Source organism: Hemisphaericaspora subhashii (assembly GCF_019202705.1).
Source record: "Hemisphaericaspora subhashii strain CBS 10753 chromosome Unknown scaffold2, whole genome shotgun sequence".
Taxonomy (NCBI): Eukaryota; Fungi; Ascomycota; class Pichiomycetes; order Serinales; family Debaryomycetaceae; genus Hemisphaericaspora; species Hemisphaericaspora subhashii.
In genome coordinates this window covers 265790-281764 of record NW_026057213.1, presented here as the reverse complement: position 1 = coordinate 281764, position 15975 = coordinate 265790, and the positions used below count along the sequence as shown (strand labels likewise).

Genomic DNA, 15975 nt, shown 5'->3' with positions numbered 1-15975 from the left:
TTATCTATATGCAGGTAGATAAAATTTTCTATACATTATGTATTCCAATGGTCTTCAATGCTTCATCAATGCTCAAGAAGAACCCATCTCCTAATCCAGAGGCAGACCATGCTAAGTCAGTAGAAGAAGCGTTTCTGCTACTCCTTGAAGAATATGAGTGGTAGGACTTATTGATCAATTGAGCAATACCTGATGTTTTGAGTTTTTGGCGACAGGCTTTATTAGTTGACATTCTGGCAAAACATACTGGGATCTGATCTTCTTCAATATATCTCTTGATAATTTCATATAATACTTGAGTTGCTGAAGAATCTATAGCATTCATTCCTTTACAATCTATTATTATAAATTTGATAGATTTATAATCACGGGTTCTAGGTTGTGAAGGATGGATTAATAACGATCCATATCTTTCAATCCTAGCTAATTTATTCTTCAAATCACCGACATTGGCAAAGTTTAATGGTTCTGGAATCTTGATTATCAATACGCCTTCAATATCTTCAATCTCAGCAATCAAATTCGAAAGTTTATGCTCGATCCGGGTATGAGGAAGACTACGAAGACCGTCGCCATAGTCATCATCTTCTTCCTCTTCTTCTGAATTTTCCAAGGTGTCTTCTCTTTGGAAAGTAGTAAAGCTCTCTTCAATTAATGCGTCTGCATCCCTAAAAACAGCAGTATTGGGAATCCTGCCCAATATTTGTATTCTAGATCTCGTGCTGTGTTTAATCACCCTTGCCACTGCGACAAGTACACCTAATGTAACCCCAGCTTCTGCACTCCAAAGAATAGCTCCGCTAAATATCATCAAAAACGTAAACATCTCATCATATCCTCCAATACTCCAGAAGAAACTTAAATCTGCAGGAACCTCTTGTAACACAGTTATACCGACTATTGTAGTAGTCAATGCCAAAACACATTCTGGAAGATAATAAATAAATTGTAATAAATAAAGTACTGTGAATACACTTACAACACTCATAATGATACCAGCCATTGGCGTTGTAGCTCCGGCAAGAATGTTGATCTTTGATCTTCCAAGGGCACCAAATGACGGTAATCCACTGAATAATCCAATTATAAAGTTGATTATTCCGAGCGCTACTAATTCACGATTCGAACTTACATTGTAGTTGTATTTTGCTCCTAGTGCTTTGACTGCTGTTGTTGAATCGAAATATCCTAAGATTGTGCATAAAAATGATGTGGTGAATGTATGTTTATATACGTTTATTCTCGACCATTGAAAAGGGTTTTGTAAACCAAAGGATGAATGTGGAAGCTTTATATCTCCAACAATTTTAACTCCACCTTCAGTATGCCATCCATAACACCAGCTTAAAAAAGTTCCAAAACTAACCATTAATAATAATTCCGGGAAATAGATTGCCAGTCTCCATTTATATTTATTATATAATGCATTCTTCAAGGACCGTATAGACAAAACTATCCCCAATATCACCACCGCAATCGTGGTAGTTAATTTATGTGCTTTATCATAATTTTTAAATGCAAAAATCAACTTATCAACGGTCGTTATATGTGGTTGCTTCATACTCAATTCTTCCAACCCCATCTCAGTACTAAATTGATTTATAATCATAATCACCCCCATTGCAGCCACAAACCCCTTTAATAATGCTCGACTTAGGACATTATCCAAATATCCCATTCTACAAATCCCACATGCTAACAAAACCCCACTTAAACTAAATGTCAAAAATGATGAAATTTCCAATGCTGATAAATCAGAAAATTTCAGTTCATGATGAATTAATTCTATAACTTGTCCATAAATAATCGCAGTCGATGGTGATGGTCCAACGATTAAAATAGGGACTGATCCAAAGATAGCGTAGATACTCGACCCGATAATCATACCATAAAGACCACAAATGGGAGGTAAATGAGCCAATGAGCTTGCAATTGACATAACTAATGGGATCTGGAATGAAGCAAGGGATAATCCAGCCAATGCGTCTCCAATTAGGGCCGTCTTGGGTGAATATTTAGGTAACCAGTTAAGAATCGGGATATAATATGCCAAATATGCATATAGGTCAAATTTTCTCTTTTGATGATCATGCGGCTCACCATCTTCGTTTAATTTCTTATATAAATCAAAATCAAGAATCGAGAGTGTATCATTATTGTGTTGATGCTTGTGATAGGAATCAAATTCGGTCCCACTTGCTGAACTCATTATACTTCGAAGTGATTGATTTGAAGGAACTGAAAGCAATGGTGGTCTGTTATATGTTCGGGCAATTAATGATCTTCCGGATGGCAGATCATATCTTATGGTACTACCACCAAGCAATCTACTATTTTCATCCAGCATTATTTCATGTACTCATATATAATATCTAAATAGTTTGATAATCTATTGTAAATACATCGAATTGTTGGATGAATAAATGGAAGCAAGTATTTTACGACTTGAAACATTAGTCACAATGTGGTTTTTCGATCTTGAAAAAAAAATGTGACGCTACCATGTGTTAATAAGTCACGCGTTTATCAGGTGACTATTTTTTAGTGCTTTTAACTATGGCGAGTTGTAATTCCTTCCCAGAACTCCTTTTGAGTTGAAAATTTTGTATCCAAGGGGTTGTTGAATAAGCTGGTTGATTTCTGGAAGCGAGGGTCAGCTACAGAATAAAATTAAATATTTTTGAGTAGTTTACGAAAAAGAATTAAACTTTTTTTGCAACTTTTTTTGAAATAATTGTGGTGAAGGATATTTGAAGGTCAAATACTGAAAGTGGAACAACGACGATGCTGAAATCATCAGTATTGCTCATTTGCTTTCATTTTCATATTAATCCTTTTATACCCATATCTTGCCGTTAATTGCAAATAAGTCAAGTACAAACAACAGATGAAAAATTGAAAGAATGAAATGGAATGATGGTTTTTTAGTGAGTATGTCTTTTAGGGGATTCTCACATATGGCTGTGGAATACCCAATTACACAGTACACCTATAAAGGATTTTTTGAACCGCTTAAAGACGTTAGGGTCTTCCCTCCAGACCTATTTGAAGAGGCATATATATCTCTCTTACATAGTTTTATATAGTGTATAGAGAAAATATATGGTTTTAAGAAAAAAAAAAGATCTCCGAATTTCCAAGATATGAAGAGATGGATTTGCAATATTTACATCTACACTTCGAACCATGATTGACTTACACTAATAGACAAATAGAGGATACTTACCGGCGATTCATGAGATTTGCAATACATCTTTAGCTTTTAATTATGTGATCAATCTAAAAAGAAAAATCCAAGGACTGTGTCTTGTTTCCTAAGTTGAATTCAGGGAAAACATTCGTATGCTCCAACCAGAGTCAACCAAAAACAGAGTGGAGTAAAAATGATTGATAATAGCTAAACTTTATTTAATGACTCTTTTGCCTGTGAAGGAGAATCAGAAGATACTTCATGTGTCATACAAATTAACGGTGTCCGAAATCGCACATAGTATTCAAACACGATAGAAGTGTGATAATGTATGACACACGAAATTATTAAAAGCTGTTGGTCAAATTATAGAAAACACGAGTTGCAGCTTTTTGACTAAATCTCGAAACCTATGGCGAATTCACACGATGCAACATGTGAAGGGAGAAATTAGTAACCGCTGAATTTTACAAAAAATGGAGATTAAGGAGAATAACATGGGGATATTAGCTTAAGAATTTATCCCATGCAACTTAAAATGAAATTTAGGGGGGAATTAAAGTCTTTCGATTATAGAAAACCCCAAAATCTAAATTTCAATATCCAATCCTAATAAAAGGATTGTTAAAAATCCTAAACTTGGCATGTAATTACAAGTCCCTAATAGACCTAGATTGCTCCATCGCTCCTCGTAGTTTAGCCTTCTGATATTAGAAAAATAGGAAAAATGCTTGATACGATCTAAGCTCAAAACTTAATCTAAGAGAGAATTGAAATAAAAATAATTAAAATAAAATCACCCAACGTCGTTTTCATTTCTCTACGTCTTAGGTTGCAAGCCAACGCAAGGGAATGAAAGGAAATATCGACCATGGATCAATTATCATTGGATACCCTTCTGTCAAGATAAATAAATATACAACTTTTACTACAAGTGGAACATTTGATTGACCGACCCCCCCCTCCTTCTTTCAGGTTTCTTGGAAATAATTAATTTATTTTTCTATCACGTGCCTTGTGGCAGGATCAAGATCGTTTGTGCTGTAGTTCGCTTAAGCGAGCCTGAAACAATTAAAAATAAATTGTCTAAAATTATTTTTTAAAGTGAGTAACCAGTTATTGATTCAAATCGATTATTTGAGATTATCCGAGCTCAACGTGTCTTGCAAAAATAAAAAGAATTAAACTCTTAGAAAGAAAACACGATGCCACCTGTGTTGATTGTATGTTTTATTCGATAAGTCCAGTAAGTATGAGCAACCATGGTGATGAAATACTTATAGATGGAATTTTTTTAGATTTTTTTTCTTGGTAGATTCTAAAAGAAAAACAGGGGCCCACGTGTGCCATAAAGGTTTTATCAATTTTTTTCTTCGCCCTTTCCATTGTCGAACATCTATACCTAAACAATCGTAATATCAACTATCTGACATTGCATTCAGATTTTATCTATCTACAGAATACTACATTTCCCGATAAACTTCACCCTTACGGATAAGAGTTCCCCACAACTTTGAAACAAATTGATTTTGCTATACAAAAATAATTCAATCTTTGTAGATGCTTTTCAATAATAAGCCACTAATTGTGCGAAATATTAAGCCACCATTCTATTCAGTTCTTGTCATTATAGGATGTTTATTACGTAGCGGGAAAGTAATCATACGAGAATAATGACACACGAGCCCTCTACGGCGTTGCGACGAAAAATATCGGTTCTTGGATTCTTCGAAAGAATATATTCCTCGCACGAGGGTTTATAAAGCGCAACCAGAAGAAGAAGCAACCCACGTTTTTATCTAACAGTCAAAGCTAAAATAATAATTGCCAAGGGATGGCATAAATGATTTTCCAATTAGTATTTAAACTTTTTTCTGAGTTGTTTATTTTTTCTTGGAACCATTATATTTTTTATGCATATTATTTATTTTTTATCTATCTGGAAATGTTGCAGCAAAAAAAAAATGTTTTTTTTTTGGCAACATGATATCATCCCATTCCACCACATAAAAAGCCCCATTTATAGACGTCATATTCTGACATGATATGATGTAATTAAGGATATGTGAAGCGAGAAGATCACGGGATGACTGTTCGGAACTGCAATATATTATTTCTAAAAACCTCATTAGTCATGTCAAAATATTGATGAGTTCATCTAAAATGTAAATAAGGCTATAATGACAGTCAGTACATTGAAAAAATAATAAAAAATAATGATGAAACTTTAAAAAATAAACAACCTAAGTATATGCAATCTTTCGTAAAGATTTTTTTTTCTTGGTAAACCAAGCTAATCGAAACAAAACAGAAACGATGTAAGGTTTATTTTAAACTATTAAACTATTTCCCTTTCAATTTCAAAGCACACGTTTTTCAATCACATCTCATGGTTTGGTTTGTTGTAAAAAAAACGGGTTATAAATATTCAGGATTATCTCTCGATTGAAATTTTTTAATTTTAGTCTTTCTTCTTCTGTACTACATCATCATCACTTAGAAACAACAGTTGAAAACTTAATATTATTAAGCAAGTATGATAGCTTTACATCAATTTGATTATATCTTCGCTATAGCGATGATTTTTGCATTCTTGGACGCCTGGAATATTGGTGCCAATGATGTTGCAAACTCATTCTCCTCATCAGTTTCGTCTCGTTCCTTGAAGTATTGGCAAGCTATGATTTTGGCTGCCATGATGGAATTCTTAGGTGCAGTCCTTGTTGGTTCTCGTGTTTCCGATACTATTAGAAACAAGATTGTTGATGTTGAAGTCTTTGCAGCTGAACCAGCTGTTTTAATGTTGTCCATGGCCTGTGCCTTGATTGGTTCTTCCACTTGGTTGACTATTGCTACCTCCATTGGTATGCCAGTTTCCACCACTCACTCCATTGTTGGTGCTGTTATTGGTGCTGCCATTGCTGCTAAAGGTGCTCTGAACATTCTTTGGGGTTGGAGTGGTGTTTCTCAAATTATTGCATCTTGGTTTATTGCCCCAGGTATTGCTGGTGCTTTCGCTTCCATTATTTTCCTTATTTCCAAATATGGTGTCTTGGAAATTAAGAACCCAAAAACTTCTTTAAGAAATGCTATGTTATTAGTTCCAATCTTAGTCTTCTCTGCTTTCTCCATCTTAACTATGTTGATTGTCTGGAAGGGTTCTCCAAAGCTTAACTTGGATGCTTTATCTACTGGTACTACTGTCGGTGCTATCTTTGGTACTGGTGCTGTTGCCGCTCTGGTTTACATGATCTTCTTATATCCATTCTACAGAAGAAAGTTGGTTCACGAAGATTGGACTTTACAATGGTACGATGTTTTCAGAGGCCCAGTTTATTGGTTCAAATCTACCGACAATATTCCACCAATTCCAGAAGGTCAAACTTTAACTATTGATTACTATAAGGGTAGAAGATATGACGAAGCTGGTAACGTTATTAATGATGATGAAGACGACCAAGAATCAGTTACCAAGAAGGATGGACAAGAAGGTGATGAAATCCGTCCAGATATTGAAAAGGATGCAAACTCTTCCGACTCCATTACTTCAACCGAAGCTGCAAAGAAGAAGGCTGCTGCCACTCACAAGACGCACAGACATCCAAGAACTTTCCCAGAATACGGTGCCCTTATCAAAGAAACTGCTATGAACTGGCCATACGTTATCTTCCTTCTTTTAACTCATGGTGTCAGACAAGATGTTATTTCCGACCAAGCTAACTCCAAAGATATTCTTGCTGGTGATTTAGCTGGTATGCACACTGCCTCCAAATATTACGACAACAAGATTGAATTCATGTACTCCCTTTTACAAGCCATCACTGCCTGTACTATGTCCTTTGCTCATGGTGCCAATGATATTGCCAACGCCACCGGTCCATTAGCTACCGTCTATCTTATCTGGACTTCTAACACTACTGCTGCAAAGGCTGATGTTCCAATCTGGGTTCTTTGTTATGCTGCCAGTGCTTTAGTTATTGGTTTATGGACTTATGGTTACCATATTATGGCTAACTTGGGTAACAAGTTGATTTTACAATCTCCAGCCAGAGGTTTTGCTATCGAATTAGGTGCCGCCGCTACTACTGTCATGGCTACTCAATTGAAGATTCCTGTCTCTACCACTCAATGTGCTGTCGGTGCTACTGTTTTCGTTGGTTTATGTAACAAAGAATGGAAGACTGTTAACTGGAGAATGGTTGCTTGGTGTTACTTAGGTTGGATCTTTACCTTACCTTGTGCTGGTTTGATTGCTGGTATTCTTAATGCTATCATCTTATACTCTCCATCTTTGGGAATGAGTTACTCTTTAACCAATTAGATATTTTTATAGATTGACTTTCTTTTATTTTGAATAAAGTCCTCCTTGGAAGGACTTTAGGTGTTTTTAGCTTGAAAGACTTAATTTGGTTTTTCATTAATTTTACTTTTCTATAGGACTTGTCCTTTATTTAATGAAATTTTATAATGTTTTTTAATATTTGTAAAAACTGATCAACTGTAGAACTTGAAGTGTTTCTAATTGGGCTCCAGATTTCGTTTACTTGTCAGTCAGTTGCTTCTGTTGTACCACAGTGAGAGTTCCTGTCGTGGCATATGAATTGGTTGCAAAAAAAAATGGGCAACATTTGTAATTGGCTAAAAGCTGGACCAATTAAACTTTCCTGTTAAGATATACATACACAAAGCATTTATAACGATTAAAACCAAATAGCTCGGATTAATCTCCCACTAGCCTCGTATTTTATACGAATTCGTAACATCTTCAACCATTTAAGAATAGGAACATAGGTGCGTTGCTCAAGTTCATTGAATTGAGTTGTACAAAAATATGTACAGTTTAAGAAAGAACATCCCTATCAAGTTGAAAGACTATTCAGAATTGACCTGGATTTAGAAAGAGGGAGGGACCCTAGCTATGTTGTAGCTTACTATTAGTAAACAGCCCAAGCAGTAAGATATCAATTTGATTGTGAATATAAAACGGTTCACGCACGCTCAACGAGCCGCACCCAATATTTTTCTCGACTCGGGGGTTTACAAGGATTCTATCAGACTTTCATTTCGATTCCCACACCGAATTTGCCAATTGTCCAAAAAGTCAAACAATTGATCAATCATACCCTAAGCAAAATGTCATACGAAGATAAATTCGACTCATCGTTAGATATACTTAGAAGATTGGACCCACGTTCAATTACCACCAATCTCAATAACATATGTACCTTAGTCCGTGATGAAGAATTAGTTCAAGATTTATTATCGTCAGTTGACACCCCATTAAAAGTCAGTCGTTGTCAAGAAACTGGTAAGGAATATTTATGTTGTGATTATAATCGAGATGGAGATTCATATCGCTCTCCTTGGTCAAATACTTATTATCCTAAAATTTCAACTGGGGATGATGATGAATTACCTCCATTCCCACTGGAATTATTGAGACAATTGGAAATTAAAGCCAATGATAGTTTTGATATTTATAGAGATTTGTATTATGAAGGGGCAGGTGTTTCATCTGTTTATTTATGGGATACTGCCGAAGATGAAAATTCTGGTTTGGATGAAGGATTTGCCGGGGTGGTTTTGTTTAAGAAGGAAACGGATGATAAATCGGGGAAATGGGATTCAATTCATGTGTTTGAAGTTATTCCGGAATCAAAGACTAGTGTTTTATATAAATTGACTACTTCCGTGATTTTAGATTTACTGAATACCAAAGATTCTTCATTAAGTTTATCAGGAAATTTAACAAGACAATTGGAATCAACCCAAGTCATTGAATTGGATGGTGGAGTTAATTTGGAAAGCAATCATTTGATCAATTTGGGTACTTTGATTGAAAAATCTGAATATAATATTAGAAACTTGTTACAAGAAGTTTATTTTGATAAATTAAAAGATATAATGTTGAAGGATTTACGATCAATTGGTGATATTTCTGATAAGAAGTTAGATGATTTGAAACAAAGTGAAATAGTAAAAGGTTTACAAGGCATGTAGAGCAGGATTTTATAGCTTATCCCTTAATAAATATAATATAAATATTTTCCCCATAGCTAGCTATGAACTCTTTTCTAATTCTTATAGATTGATAAATCAAGTGTATGATCCACATCTTCATCATTATCGCTCAACACTGGTTCAAGAAAATCATCCTCGTCAAAATCATCATATTGAGGAAGAACTTCTTTGGTTTTAACCGTGTCAATAGCCGACGCTGGTGATTCTTTCTTACTTGTGATCTGCGTTTTGGACCTATTTGGCTGGACCTCCAGATGACTATGCATTGTAGACGGCCGAGATATCTCGGCATTCGAATCAGTTCCAAACTCTTCAGTCAATGAAGCTAGTACGTTTGTCTTTACATCATTGAACAAAGACCACATAGAATCAGTGACAGTTTGGAGCATATCATCAGTTGACTGCTTTATATCCCATAATTCACTAGGGCTCGGGTTCTCTTGTGGATTTCTTGGTAATCTATTGGATCTCAGTTTTAATGGCGAAGAACTTGAGCCACTTGACGACGTAGAATCCTGTGATGGTCGGGATCTATGTGTACGTTGTTTATAGGTATAATTTTCTTTATCTGACAATAATGATTTTTCAAATCCATCCAGTATTATATTATCTAGTTGTTGTAGCATATTTAGAGGTTTGCTGAGACCATTCAATATTGCAGATGATGAGTTCTGCATCACGCTATTCTCCAGCTGTCTTAGTTGTTTAGGAGAAGGCGTTCTCAATGTGTCGTCAGCACTATTAGTATGGCGCTGAGGTGTAGACTTTGATTGTCGATTAGCTGTTCCATTCACCTCTGCATACAAAGATCGTTGAACCACTTTTCGTAGGCGATGTAGTTCATTCTCATGAGTAGATAACTTATTATTCAATGATTGGATCCTGTCTTTAATCTCAACAATACACATTTCTTTAAGCGCCAAGAATCTCAATTGTTGATCAACATCCATGGCCATAAGTTGGCCCATAGGAGGCAACTCAACTTCATATTTCAAATCGTTCGTATTTCGTGTATCTCCTCTATCAGGAAGGCTAGTTTGGGGATGAGAACAAACTGGGGCAATATTCGGTTGCGTAATTGATGGTGTTTTGATAGTTGGTGGAATAGGGGAGACGGCAAATATGTTAAGACCTTTTGATCTTACTGAATTAGCTCTACTTAATTTATTTGTCGACGTTGGTGTTGAAGAAGAAGAGGATGTCGATTGCGATCTGATTCTGGATTGGAATTGTTTATCCTGCCTATGGGGAGTTTGAACATCCTGTTTATGTGGTGTCGTGTGAACATTGAATTTAGGATAATCAGGTTCAAGACTCATGTTTTATAAATTAGTCATATAAATAATGTGAATACCTTGAAGCAAATATTGAAGTATAACCAGGATTGGTCTATTTGAAGACGCTGTATAATAATTACCAGCAAATAAGGTTGATGTCTGCTTCTGTTGCTTTTTAATACAAGATGGATTTCTCGAAATCTGTTGTGAACATAACAGGGATCAAAGAACAACAGAAAAAAAAAAGACGCGAACTTTATTTATTGCCGGAGAGATAAAAAAAATAAAAAAAAATAAAACCGTTACAAGAAAACGAATCACATGACTCGAAATTTTTTTATCCCCCATATTGCATCCCCCAATTTATCCTCCACGGCTAAACTTCTTACGAGAGAGAACAGTATCCCAACTTGCAATTAAAAGAGAATAGAATTGAGAGCAACTAACAATGGCTATGAATAAAGAGATCCTTATGAAATTTATAAAGGAGTCTAAATGGTTAAGATGGGTTATCATTTTGCTTATCGCAAGAATTCCGAAACCATTCATATTATCTGGGTTTCTTGGATTGAATCCAACTATCAAAAGTCTTCTATTGAACAATAAGGAACTTAGATCCAAACATATTGGTAATGATTCAACGACGGTGGAAAGACGTCTTGGTAAGATTTCAAATCTAATTAGTTGTATTTTCCTTTATTTTGCAACTTCAACAAGTAGATTAATTCCTCAAGATTATGCTGCTATATTCTTATTGATTAAATATCATGGAGAATTGAATCCTCCAAGTTGTCTGAATATTCATATTTCTCCAAAGTATTCCAAATATTTAAAGATAGAAACATATAAACAATATCCTACTTTAACTAAATTATATGAAAATAAAGAATTTATAATATTCCCAGCTATTTTTGCTCAGATTTTAAGTAATTATTTAACCCCTACAAGATTCAAGTTGAATAAACGATATTTATCATCATCGATAAAGAAATATATACTTAATCCCATCTGGCTTAATTTTTCCTTGGGAATCAATTATTCTCGACTTAATTGGGTAAAATTGATAAGGACTTATGCATTGCAAAATTTCATACTTATGGGTGTTGTTGGAGTATATACTTTTAAAACAAGGGTTCTAGATAAGTTGTACGAGATCAAATATGAAGTAGCCACAGAATCAGAGATTGCAATCATTAAGAATTATTTGATGTTTATTATAAATAAAGCAAATTCAATTATGAATTTCATTTATCTTCCAAATATGCTTTCAATATTGTTAATTGTTTTAACATCACCAATCTTCAGAGTACTTACTCCAACTACAAATGCTCCTAGAACCAAATTGCAGCAACTTTATCTGGACAATTATAAGTTATTTTTCAAGACCTATACAAAGATAATTGGGTTTAAAGCGGGATTCATTACACTTTACTTGAATTCAATTAATATTATACCTGCTATTGGATATGATAGGGAACCAAATGAACCAAGTGAATCAAGAAACATTAGATACATTGACAAAACATTCCTAAATGAACTCAATTTATATTTGTTCAGATTAATCTTATTGGCCAAATGGAGAATTGTAAAGATGAATCATCCAAAGTTCAAACTTGTTAAATTGAGAACCTGGAGAAAAGCAGAAACAGTTTTAATGTGCTGGGGGATGTTTAAGATTATGAATTTACATGATTATTTGAAGAGACACAAAGAAAGTGATACTGAAAGTTACGCAAGACTTAAAAATGAATCAACATTAAGAGTGGTAGATTATATCATGTAACACTTCTACCCAACTACCCAATTGACTACAATACAGAGAAAGTTTATCTAACACATTGTACATTTATTTTATTTTGAAAGACATGAATAAGAGAGGAATATTTTTAATACCCACCGGCACCAGGTACATTTTCTTTCCCCTTTAATTTAGTTAATAAACCTTTGAATCTAGATTTATCTCTACCTTCAGCTTCTGGTAATTCACCAACTTCATCCACCAATTCATTAACTCTATCCCATAATGTGCCTCTCTTCAAGAACCCATCTCTCTTTTCCAAGAATTCTTCTTCTTCTTTTAAAGTTTGTTTGGAATGTTCTTCCTTTTTCAAATTATAATTTTCATAAAAATCATCAATAGTTTCTTGTGCTTTAGCAATAATATCTTCTTTAGCTTTAGCATTTGCCTTTTCTCTTTCCGAAATTTCCAAATCACGACGTTCTTTCCATTCTTTCAAAGGTTGTGATTCTCCTTCAAATTTATGTTCACCAGTAGTAGTGGCACCTGCAGAACCAAAATCTTCAAATTCATCATCTTCATCTGCTTCGTCAGCTACAACTTGTTGTTCAGGAACAGAATCATCAACTGCTGGGAATTGTTCTTTGAATTCATTTATTTCATCATCTTCATCACTTTGGGCTAATACTTCTTTATCTTGTTCTGTGGTAAATTCATCCCCAACTAATTCACGTTCACGAGATAAGAAATCTGATCCTTCTAATTCATCATCTTGGGGTAAATCATTACCAATGGTTTCTATTTCTGGAAATTTATCAGCCATCGTCAATTGTGTAGTGTTTCTGTATAAGCTGTCTATATATATCGGTTAGTTAGTATGAAAATTGATTGTGCCGAACAATTTCTTTGGCCCTTTTTTTCCCACTCCACTGAAATTGACACTCCACCAAAATTTCCAGTCTCGCCCGCGATTGAAGAACTTACGTGCGCGACTCAAGTTGCAAAAATGGTTCAACAAGAGCTTAACGGTAGAACGCTCCCTAGAGAGAACTTTGGTTACAGTAATATAGATCTTAGTAATAAACATCACTATGTTACTCTATAATAATAAAACCTATTTAATTTACACAAAAATAGAAGTATCAATACTATATAATCTTACAGAAGTATCCTTACTTCCAACCCCTAATAATAACTTATTGGAATGCAATTTATTACTAAAACTCAACTTTTCAATTCTATCAGCAGGAGTTATCAACTTATTAAACGAAACAATCTCGTTAAATTGACTATTTGGAACAGATATATCAAATGTGAAAATAGATATACTTCCATCTTCCAACCCCACAGCTATTATTGTCTCTCTATCGTTCTTCCAAATTCCCTTATATATCGAAACAGAAGTAATAGGAGCCGATAATTTCAATGCACTTAATGGATCACAATGGCCATCAACAATTTTCCATATCTTAATTTGTCTATCACGAGAAACAGTAACAAAGAAATCTCCATATACATTATTAGGAACCCAGGAACAATCCCAAAGGATTCTAGTATGTGGTTTTGGATGAAGTTCAACCAATTTAAATTCACTATTATCTTCATCCACAACCGACCATAAACTAAATTGACGATCTCTAGAGACGGCTAATAAATATTTCCCATTGGGTGAGAATTCAAGACTTGAAATTGTTAAATTATGACCTTCTAATACTTGTGGACTTTGTTGAAAATCACGTTTGGAATTGAAGATTCTGATGACGGCATGTTTGGCAGTATTCGATCTACATGCAGATGCAATAAGGGTTCCACTTGGAGATGTTGCACAACAGACAATTTCATAACCATGTCCATATAATTTTTCAATTTCGGGGAAAAGGGTATATCTTTGTAAATATTCTTCCAAAGGTGGGGTTTCAAGAGTAGCCAATACATCCTCCTTTTCACCATTTTGCTCTTGTTGTTCAGAATCAGTTTCGCCTTGTTGTTGTGGAGCTAAATCCCCAGCTTCCAATTGTTCATTGGCAGCTTTATTGGATAATCCAAGTACGGGAAGGGAAGCAGATTCAGGAAGGGAAATATCTTGATCAGCAACAACATCAATCCCGCAAAGATTTTTCAAAAGAGTATTTATGGATTTTGTCATTTCAAATACACGAAGTACTTTTTCATCCCCACCGGAAACAAATCTAGATGCAGTTATATTATCATAACAAATCATATCATATCCATGAATTTGTGGTCTTGCGAATTCATGCCAAGTAATTTCTTGTCTATTCACTGTCCATGGAGCAAATAATCTAGTTGTCTGATCTAAAGAAGTTGCCATGAAATATTCCCCATTCAAAGACCATTTCAAATCAGTCACATCCTTAACAGGACCAGTAAGTCCCAAAACTGATTCAAATGATTTAGCTTCTTCATCAATTGATTTATAAACTCTAAAAGAACCAGTTTTACCACTTGCAAGTACATATTGAGAACTAGTATCGTCATCAACAAACCATAAACATGACCAAAATCCACCAGAGGCACCCGTGGCAGTAGATGCCCCCTTGATTGACATTTCACCTAATCTGCTAACACAAACCCAAATACCTGAATCCACGTCCATTTCCCAAATCATCAATGCGGTATCGGCAGTAGAAGTTAATAATTGTAGTTTTTTTTCTATTTTGTTGTTCTTGTATGTATATGATGGATGCCATTGTAAGCCGGTCACCCAATCATCATGTCCCATAATCAAAGCTTCAAAACTGAATGCAGCTCGGGAATTGGAGCCAAAATTGAATTTATATTGTTTGTTGGATAAGAGGATCAATTTAGTTTCATCTTCGTCTGAATCATCAATTAATTCGTTCAATTTAAGTCTCCATAATCGTACATATCTATCCTGAGCACCACTGGCTAAAATGTAGTTTTTGTGTTGGGTTTCGGTGACGAATTGAAGACATTTGATCCAATCTTCATGACCTGACAATTCGGCTGCTTTTGATAAGTTGGAAATATTATTTCCATTAAGGTTGAATGTATATATGAATAAAAGGTTGGAAGTCCCACCAATCGATAATAAATAATGTCCATCATTGTCAATATCTTGAATGGCTAAACATAAAGGATAAAAATTTGGTTTAACTTGTAAACGTTCACCAAGTTTAAACTTCTTTTCAATTTCATCAAAAGTCCAAATTATAATTTGACGATCTGCTCCACCAGTAACAAATACTTTTTCATTTACAGCAGCTAAACATGTAACTGAATGTTCATGCCCTTGTAATTCTTGAAAATGATCATAATTGTCGTTGTTTGACAGTGAATTCTTCCAAACATTCACTTTATAATCTTCAGCTACCGATATCAAAAATGGAGAATTAGGAATGAATTTAACCCCTGTGATTTCCTTATCATGATTCTTTAAAGTGGAATAAACTCCTTTTTGGGATTTATCTAATGGTTTCCATAAGGCTACTGTATTTGCAGCACCATATGCTAAGATCTTGTCGGTGGGATTATAATCGGAAACAAAGTTTTGTTTGTTTGCACCAATAAATATGGCTTCTTGACCAATTGCTGAACTCATCCCGATCCTTGATGTTTGTTTATGTATCAATAATGGGTGACTATCTTCGATGAAGCATGAAATGGATCCGTTCCCTTTGAGATGGGGCTAGAATTTTTTTCAACTTTAGTCGTGTAGTTGTGATCAAATTTTAAGATACACAACAATCACTACTACCGCTACTTCATAA

The 15975-nt window shown here is 34.7% G+C and overlaps 6 protein-coding genes across 6 annotated transcripts; 3 read left to right on the top strand and 3 right to left on the bottom strand. All coding sequences in view use genetic code 12, as the record gives it.

The window, feature by feature from the left end:
- Nucleotides 1-28: 28 nt before the first annotated feature.
- Nucleotides 29-2347, bottom strand: J8A68_001105 (SLC26/SulP family anion transporter; the record flags this gene model as incomplete). Its single annotated transcript, XM_049404723.1, has 1 exon — nt 29-2347. The coding sequence occupies one exon, from the start codon at nt 2345-2347 to the stop codon at nt 29-31; it is 2319 nt and encodes a 772-aa protein (XP_049265649.1).
- A 3379-nt stretch (nt 2348-5726) lies between these two features.
- On the top strand, nt 5727-7511 carry PHO89 (Pho89p; the record flags this gene model as incomplete). Its single annotated transcript, XM_049404722.1, has 1 exon — nt 5727-7511. The coding sequence occupies one exon, from the start codon at nt 5727-5729 to the stop codon at nt 7509-7511; it is 1785 nt and encodes a 594-aa protein (XP_049265648.1).
- An 812-nt stretch (nt 7512-8323) lies between these two features.
- On the top strand, nt 8324-9190 carry J8A68_001103 (F-actin-capping protein subunit beta; the record flags this gene model as incomplete). The annotated part of the gene is made up of 1 exon (XM_049404721.1): nt 8324-9190. One exon carries the CDS (start codon nt 8324-8326, stop codon nt 9188-9190), a length of 867 nt encoding a protein of 288 aa, XP_049265647.1.
- Nucleotides 9191-9264: 74 nt separating this feature from the next.
- On the bottom strand, nt 9265-10530 carry J8A68_001102 (uncharacterized protein; the record flags this gene model as incomplete). Its single annotated transcript, XM_049404720.1, has 1 exon — nt 9265-10530. The coding sequence occupies one exon, from the start codon at nt 10528-10530 to the stop codon at nt 9265-9267; it is 1266 nt and encodes a 421-aa protein (XP_049265646.1).
- Nucleotides 10531-10936: 406 nt separating this feature from the next.
- Nucleotides 10937-12271, top strand: J8A68_001101 (uncharacterized protein; the record flags this gene model as incomplete). The annotated part of the gene is made up of 1 exon (XM_049404719.1): nt 10937-12271. One exon carries the CDS (start codon nt 10937-10939, stop codon nt 12269-12271), a length of 1335 nt encoding a protein of 444 aa, XP_049265645.1.
- A 103-nt stretch (nt 12272-12374) lies between these two features.
- Nucleotides 12375-15806, bottom strand: J8A68_001100 (Elongator subunit; the record flags this gene model as incomplete). The annotated part of the gene is made up of 2 exons (XM_049404718.1): nt 12375-13081; nt 13403-15806. The coding sequence occupies 2 exons, from the start codon at nt 15804-15806 to the stop codon at nt 12375-12377; spliced, it is 3111 nt and encodes a 1036-aa protein (XP_049265644.1).
- Between the last annotated feature and the right edge of the window lie 169 nt (nt 15807-15975).